The sequence below is a fragment of the Rhinopithecus bieti genome, unplaced genomic scaffold (genome assembly GCF_001698545.2).
Source record: "Rhinopithecus bieti isolate Rb0 unplaced genomic scaffold, ASM169854v2 scaffold_75561, whole genome shotgun sequence".
Classification (NCBI taxonomy): Eukaryota; Metazoa; Chordata; class Mammalia; order Primates; family Cercopithecidae; genus Rhinopithecus; species Rhinopithecus bieti.
The window spans coordinates 201,626-210,248 of NW_016828330.1; the positions used below are offsets into that span (position 1 = coordinate 201,626).

Sequence of the window (8,623 nt, forward strand, 5' to 3'; positions counted from 1 at the left end):
TAGATCTTTTTTTTTTTTTTTTTTTTTTTTTTTTTGAGACAGAGTTTTGCTCTATCACCCACACTGGAGTGTAGTGGCACGATCCTGGCTCACTGCAACCTCTGCCTCCTGGGTGTAAGCGATTCTCCTGCCTTAGCCTCCCAAGTAGCTGGGATTACAGAGACCCGCCTCCATGCCCAGCTAATTTTTTTCTGTTTTAGTAGAAATGGGGTTTCACCATGTTGGCCAGGCTGGTCTGGAACTCCTGACCTCAAACAATCCACCCGCCCCAGCCTCGTGATTACAGGCGTGAGCCACGGCACCTGGCTCTTTAATGCTTTATAACAAATACTTACGTGATATGAGTCTTACTGATTTGGTCAGAGGTAAACATAACTTATTTTTAGAAATAAAAAAATACACCTATAAAATGCGGTATGATATATAATGTTTATATAAGTCTACACATATTCGAAGCTTAGGAATATGATTATGCTATTACTACTGAGCCAACTTTTAGTGTTCTGGGTGCTGTGGAATTGTACACATAGAATCTGCCCATTTAATTAATAAGTTTGGCATTCCAAACAGCGGAAAGCTCCCCAGAGCTGCAGAGAAGAATCTAGCAGCATGCCACCTGCTTGTGGTGTAAGTACGGAAGCTTTGCTGTGTGCCACATGATTGTCAAATTTCTTCATCAAACAATTTATGGTGAATTCTGTCTCTTTCCAAGAATAATGGAGAATTCTGGCAACTCCATCAACATAACTTTAAGAAAAAAGAAGCACTTGGTTTTTACCACTTTTCAGTTGATACTGCCAGAAAAATAAACTGGGGCAAACAATACCAAAATGACATTTAAGTAAATTTTGTTGAAAACCTGAACTGAATTGCTTAGTGATTTATAAGTTACAGTCACTTAGGTATGAAATTTCAAGTCACCTTCGAAGATACTAAACTTCAGTTTAATATTACAGCAACAAGCTCAACCAAATTGGAAGATCTGAGTTATTTAGACGGGCAGAGAAATGCTCCTCTACGGACGTCAATTAGATTACCATGGCACAATACGGCTGGAGGTAGGGCACAGGAAGTTAAAGGTATTTATCCTCACATCCACTGCGATAATGGTTATGCTGAACTCAATCAGTAACTTTGAAAGTCTGTGATAACTAGCATTGAAGCCAACTTTGTTTATAACATGATGGAAAGTGTGTGTGTTTGTGCTAAAAACATATCTGTGAGGTGGGCTAAGAGGTCATCCTCAACGGTTTGGGGCTTCTTCCTTAAAATATGTGATTAACTTGCTTCTGGAATTGAAAAAATAATTCTGCAGTAAGTTATTTTGAAGTAAGGGGTAGTTTAACACTCGTTAGGTGTTTATTATTTACAAAGTATAAGCTTTGTTTCAATTCTTGGACTAGGCTGGGTACGGTGGCTCATGCCTGTAATCCCAGCACTTTGAGAGGCCAAGGCGGGTGGATCACCTGAAGTCTGGAGTTCAAGACCAGCCTGGCCAACATGTTGAAACCTTGTCTCTATTAAAAATATAAAAATTAGCTGGGCATGGTGGCAGGTGCCTGTAATCACAGCTACTTGGGAGGCTGAGGTAGGAGAATCACTTGAACCCAAGAGGCGGAGGTTGCAGTGAGCTGAGATCATGCCATTGCACTCCAGCCTGGGCAACAAGAGTAAAACTGTCTCAAAAAATACAAAATAAAAAATCCCTTGGACTGTATTGGCCATGTTCTCTGTCTGCCTGTAACACAGTTGTGTGAGGTACACACACAGCAGCCTCACTGTACGGGCAAAGTGTCATCACACCTGGATGAGAGCAGAGCTCTATTTCTAGGGAAAACATGTTTCTGTTTTATTTATACAGCAGGGAAGAAACACGTCTTAAATGCAGTTCCAGATAAACCCATGAGACATGATTTGGCCCCTTACATGGCTTTCTGTAATCCTCTTTGTCCTTGAGCCCTGAGAATACCTCAAAGCCATGACCAGACTAGAAAGTAATTTCAATAGGATACTCTGTAGTGTCCTGTTGGTCCAATAGGGTATGATAATTGAGGTATTACAGAAGTATTAATAGAACCAGATTGGAAATGCTTACAGACAGATCTTAGTGGGGGTAAAGCTAAGGATTTAATGTAACATATAAGCAATGATATTTGAGTTTCTTAGTTTATAAAATTATGACATTTTTCTAAAATAATGTTTTTTTTTCTTTTGAAGCACGATTTGCTCCCTACAAGCCACAAGACATTTTGTTGAAACCCTTGTTGTTTGAAGTACCAAGCATAACAACAGACTCTGTGTTTGTGGGAAGGGATTGGCTGTTTCACCAGATAGAAGAAAACCTGAGGAACACAGAACTGGCAGAAAACAGAGGCGCAGTGGTGGTTGGCAATGTGGGATTTGGGAAGACGGCAATCATTTCCAAGTTGGTGGCCCTGAGCTGCCACGGAAGCCGCATGAGGCAGATTGCTTCCAACAGCCCGGGTTCATCACCTAAAAGTATGTTTGTGTTTAATTACATGCGTAGTTTATCAACATAAGATAGATGGAGGAAATTGCTGTTCACATAGACATAAAATACCAATTTTCCTCAAGTTGTTGCAGCTACTATATCAGGTTTGCAGTCGTGTGAGATGAACTATTTGACTATGTCCCTCTGTCATGATGTGTATTCAGCTGTAAGCTGGGGCGAGGCCAGTGTTCCATGATGTCCTCCTGAACTGTAACCTTCTTCCTTTAGATACAGGCAGAGATGGGCCAGTGAGGCCTGATCAAGAGCTCTGGAGAATTTGAGGCCCTGAGAGCAAGGAGTTGGGCTCCTGGCAGAACAAGCTCAGATGGAGTCTAACGTGGAGTTCTTTTGGCACATTAGAAGCTGTTTGGCACAGCCTTTGTCTTCTGTATTGGATTTTCCAAAATTATAAAGACATAGGACAGAGTAGCCAAATGTTTGACTATTTACTGTTTATTTCATATGCAATAAACTCACTCTAAACATGGTGAACAAGTGAATCGTGCGAGATTTTTAAGACCCAAAAGAATTTAATATGTCAGGCACAGTGGCTCATATCTGTCATACCAACACTTTGGAAGGCCGAGGTGGGAGGATTGCTTGAGCCCAGGAGTTTGAGAGCAGCCTGGGCAACATAGGGACACCTCTTCTCTACAAAAAATAAGCCAGTCATAAGCCAGTGCGCGCCTTTTGTCCCAGCTACTTAGGAGGCTGAGGTGGGAGGATCGCTTGAGCCCAGTAAATCGAGACTGCAGTGAGCTGGGATTGTGCCACTGCGCTCTAGCCTGGACGACACAGTGAGAGCCTGTCTCAAAAAAAAATTTTTAAATGCCAGGGACGGTGGCTCATGCCTGTAATCCCAGCACTTTGGGAGGCTGAGGCGGGCAGATCGCCTAAGGTCAGGAGATCAAGACCAGCTCGACCACCATGGTAAAACCCCCTCTCTACTAAAAATACAAAAATTAGCTGGGTGTGGTGGTGGGCGCCTGTAATCCCAGCTATTCGGGAGGCTGAGGCAGGAGAATCACTTGAACCCGAGAGGTTGAGGTTGCATTGAGCCAAGATGATGCCACTGTACTCCACCTGGGTACCAGAGCAAGACTCCGTCTAAAAAAAAAAAAATTTAATAGAGGAAGCTGGAAACAGTAGATGGCTATTCTCCAGGGAGGGGAACCTGTGCTGTCATGTGGACCTCTGAATTTTGGACCATGTTCACTCCTTACTTATTAAGATATGCCCTGGGGCGAATCAAGAAATATAGTCAACACCCCACCCTGTTCCTACTATGATGTACAAAATGAAATGGGTCTTTCTCTGCAGCTTCTGACCCCACTCAGGATCTTCCTTTCACCCCGCTGCTTTCACCGAGTTCTTCCACAAGTGCTTCCAGCGTAGCTAAAACACCTCTTGGGTCTGTCAGTGCTGAAAACCAGAGACCAAGAGAGGATGCAGTGAAATATCTTGCTTCTAAGGTAAGCTCTCTTGTTTTATGGGAGCCTTCCAAATAGAGAGATTTGCTAGTTTGGTCTCTGAGAAGTAAATTGGAAAGGGGAGCTTAAAACGGAGACAACTGCTTAATGATAAAGTATAGCTTTTGATGAAATAGTGATTAAGTTATCCAAGTAAAAGTATGAATGACAGTATCTGTCTTAAGACATTGGCAGTGGATTTGATCCATGTTAAACAATGGGTTGAGAGTTCCTCAAGGCAGCAGAAGGTAGCATGTGCACTCGCCACAAATCCATGCTTACCTGCATATGCTCTTCTTAATTTGGTATATGAGCAGGAAATTGGGAGCTTCTGACTTGACCCAGACCTGTTCCCCTGCACTCTGTTGCCTGAGGCCTTTGGTTTCCTCGGCTTTGTGACAGAGGTTTCTCGTGAAGTTGTAATACAGCCTTCCCTGGCTGACTTTCCTTTCTTAAATTCGTGATCATCAAGGTCTTTCTGAAGTTTTTCTTCTGCTCAGCACCCATCACTGGCTCACCAGCCGCACTCCTGCATTAAAGCAGTTACTTCCCTTGTTTCTAGTGGGCTGCTTAAGTTTCCCTGGCCAGTGGTGGTGTGAGTCAGTGGAGCTGGAGAGCTGCTGGAGCCAGCAGCCATGGGGACACATTGTGAGGAGACCCTGTGGGGAGGTTGGTGAGAGCAGCTGATTAGAATCCTGTTCTGCACCAGATCCCTGTCCCTTCTCCTTCCCGGATGATGGCTGCTCTTGGGACCATCAGCCCTGATGCTTCTGACCACTGGTTCAGAACGGTCCTCTGGTCATGGGTGGGTAATTTGAGATGAATGATGTAGTACAGGCTTCAAAGCCATCCCTGCTTATAGTGATTTTCAAACTCCATTGACTGTGACCCACATAAGAGAGACATCTTACACTAGTGATCACTCACACATAATCGCCCACATAACTAAAGCATTTTAGAACTGTATTTATTCTTATATTTTATAATACATTCTAGTATTCCTGAGTTTATTTTTTAAAAATTGTGGCTCTAAATTGATTTCATGCCTGTAATCCCAGCACTTCAGGGGGCTGAGGTGTACAGATCACTCCAGTGGTCAGGAGTTCGAGACCAGCCTGGCCAACATATTGAAACCTCGTCTCTACTAAACATACAAAAATTAGCTGGGCATGGTGTCGGGCACCTGTAATCCCAGCTACTAGGGAAGCTGAGGCAGGAGAATCGGTTGAACCCAGGAGATGGAGGTTGCAGTGAGCCAAGATTGTGCAGCTGCACTCCAACCTGAGCAACAGAGCAAGACTTCATCTCAAAAAAATAAAAGTAAATAAATAAATAAATTGATTTCATGACCCACTGTTGGGTCATGGAAAAAACAGCAAAACTGCTTTTGTGAAACGCCGTGCGAGACTGTGGTACTGGACATCTCATGATGGTTTGCACAAGCTTACTGGATCCTCACATGTATCCCTGCTAATTTCTGTCCAGGTGAGAGTTGGAGAACAGCCAGCTTTCCTCTGAGTGTCGATGATAAATTTAATCTAAACCAAAAGTCTCATGGCAGCTCCAGGTTGGCCAGAGAAAAGCTGTTGCACATTTACTTTTGCCGCTTGCCTTTTAAAGAGTCTTGAAGACCTGGGATCTAATCCCACATCCTTGACTATCTGTGTCAGGTTGGCAAGGCATCTAACCTCAGTGTCTGGTGCCCTCAGTGATGAACTGTGGCTAGTGGTTCTTGTCCTACTTCCTGCAGGGGCTTGCCGCGTCCAGTGGGACAGCAGCAAGGCAGATACTTCCAAAAATCATGTATCTCTTGGCACGAGTGTTTTGCTCTTCTTTGCCTTCCTTACCTTGTACTTGTGTTTCTCCTATCATCCTCCTTTGGAAAAGTATTGGATTTTTCTTCTATCTACTGCATGCCTCCCATTCCCAACACTTCTGTGTCTGGCCGTTTCCTGGCGTCCCTCTCACAAGCAGCCTGCTGATGCTGCAGGTCCCTTGGAACAGGGACGATTCCTTTTCTTCTCAGTACCCAGGCAGCTCCCTCTCTCCTCCAACTTGTCTCTCCACATGATGGGCAGAGATTTGGTGATTTCGGGTTTCATTCTTCAGACAGCGTCCCTATTGAACTTCTCCACAGTGTCCCTTGATGCAGTGCGGGTGTGGGGAGGGGCCGACGTCTTGACCCTCCGGACCAGGAGAAGGAGCTGCTATGACTCGACAGCCCCAGTCTCACAGCCGCTGGCTTTATCATCTGCCTTTTGGGATCAGCAAAAGGGTTTCCTAAAGAGGTGCTGCTGCTCTTGAGAACAGAAGCCTAGTGAAGATGGCACTTTCTGATGTTGAGAATATTAGGATGGCTTGGAGCTGCTCTAAGCCAGGGTAGATTTTACATTTTATGAATGCTGTTTGTTTATATTCAGTACAAAGTAACGTGCTGATTTTTATGCTAATCAAGGTGGATTTTGTGGATGCAGTAAAAGGTTCGCAAACCACACAAGGGAAGGAAGGAATAAATGGAACAATTATGCTAACGAATGACCTAGTCTTGGGGAATAGATGCTATGTATCTTGTTATCAGTGAACAAGCAGAGTTGTGTTCCTGTTTGAGATGTTATCAGTGAACAAGCAGAGTTGTATTCCTGTTTGAGATCGCAGAAGGAGCTGTGTGAAGAGGGTGAGGTGACACTGACAGTTCTGCTTCCCTCTAGGTGGTGGCCTACCACTACTGCCAGGCTGACAACACGTACACTTGCCTGGTGCCCGAGTTTGTGCACAGCATCGCAGCTTTGCTCTGCCGGTCCCATCAGCTGGCCGCCTACAGAGACCTTCTGATAAAGGAGCCCCAACTACAGAGCATGCTGAGTCTCCGATCCTGTGTGCAGGACCCGGTGGCAGCTTTCAAGAGGGGAGTGCTGGAGCCACTCACAAACCTGAGAAATGGTACCTCATAGCAGCTACTTACAGCGCCCTCTCAGTAGTGGTACAGCATACACAGGTGGTCTCCAGAAGGCAGGTGGTCAGCGGGGCCCTGGGGTAGAAGTGAGCTGCAACAGGGAGAGAATAGAAGCGTCAGTGCCCATCTGCTCCTCTTTCTTAGAACCAGCCCCATGTGGTATAGTGTTAAAGAAGCACCCTAATAAGAATGAATATGATGACTGAGCAGTTCCAAAGTAGTTTGTAACTGTGGGCTATTTAGATGACTTGCACCACAGAAGACTGTTGTGTATTTTGCACTCCTAAGTATCTGAGGGAATAAGTGGATTATTTGGAGGAATTTTCCAGAATATGTATTTGTCAGGGCCTCTGCTCAGTTGAATTGAAACCTTAAAGTGACTTCTAAAGGTTTCCATTTTAATTTTTTGTCCCCAACAAGGTATCAGTGACCTGATGGTCCCTTCAGTTTCCCATCTTCTCTCCCCTCAACTCCTCAGCTTTTCAGCTTGTTTATCTTCCCACATGGCACCTCTGTTGGAAGGTGCTAGAGGGATAGAAAACAGATATGTCATCATTTCTTCTCTATTTCCTGGGCAGAAAATCAGCACTAATAAATAGAAAACCAGATTCAGGCTCGCGGAGAAGAGCCCTGTTGGAGAAGTCAGTAGTGTGGAGCTCTCACACTGTGTGGTTGCATGGCTTGGGCCGGGCACTTTGCCCTGGGTTGGGGGCAGCGAGGGGTCAGTTTCCCTTCTCTGGAATCCACTAAGGAGCCCTCATGGGGGACCTAGTGACCTTTCCAGATTGGGCGTCTGTTATGTGTTCATTATCTTTGTGTAGCTCACCCCAGTGACAATGGTTTATGAAGAACTAACTGTATTATGTACATGAGTGAGATTCTGCTAATGTGTGTCATGCAATATGTTTTGTGAGAAATGGTTTTCTTTTGGCTCTGTGCTCCAGTTTTCACTATAAATTTAATAGAAAATATGCTTCTGTGAAAACTGTTTCTTGTGCCATATGTAAACCTTTTTAGTTTCTAACACTAAACTGGGCACTAAAATACACTGGGTGTTGCTGTCTTAGAGAAATGTATAATTTCTTAATTTGAAAAAATTATTTTATCCTGTAGAGCAGAAAATTCCTGAAGAAGAATACATTATTTTGATAGATGGCTTAAATGAAGCTGAGTTTCATAAACCTGATTATGGAGATACGCTTTCTTCATTTATTACCAAAATTATTTCTAAATTTCCTGCCTGGTTGAAGTTGATTGTGACTGTAAGAGCAAATTTTCAGGTAACAAAAAATTCTCAAATCTTTCTCCAAGTCCCCATATTCCAATTTTACAGTGATAAATATTAATAACATAAAGCTGTTGTAAACCATTCAACTGCTTGTAATTAGAAACTATGTTAAGAATTTGAAAAATTAGTCCAGAGAGCCCCACATGGGTGAAACTCTGACCTTTTTAGCTCAAGGCATATTTATCAAGATGTCAGGTAAGTTTCCTGTTGGCATAGAATTGCACATTTTCAAATGGTGGCATCTAGCCCTGGTTACTGTCATGGAGTGTGTGGGGCCAAGAGGCCTGCCAGAGTTGAAACCTACTCCTGCTGGTAGTTATTTGCATGGGTTTGCTGTGGGGCTTCGTGTTTTTTTTTGAAGGAGAAAATGAAGGTGAAAGTTTTTTTTTTTTTTTTTTTTT

At 43.7% G+C, this 8,623-nt stretch overlaps 1 protein-coding gene across 5 annotated transcripts in view; it reads left to right on the top strand.

Moving 5' to 3' along the window:
• Positions 1-8,623, top strand: part of TANC1 (tetratricopeptide repeat, ankyrin repeat and coiled-coil containing 1) — a 143,073-nt gene that overhangs the window by 77,438 nt on the left and 57,012 nt on the right. For 4 of the 5 annotated variants that reach the window (XM_017864462.1, XM_017864459.1, XM_017864464.1 and 1 more), the window contains 5 exons: positions 957-1,079; positions 2,218-2,499; positions 3,833-3,984; positions 6,690-6,921; positions 8,048-8,214. In XM_017864462.1, coding sequence (XP_017719951.1) covers positions 957-1,079; positions 2,218-2,499; positions 3,833-3,984; positions 6,690-6,921; positions 8,048-8,214 — 956 coding nt within the window. The remainder of the gene's footprint in view (positions 1-956; positions 1,080-2,217; positions 2,500-3,832; positions 3,985-6,689; positions 6,922-8,047; positions 8,215-8,623) is intronic. The other variant, XM_017864461.1, reaches the window with a different exon arrangement.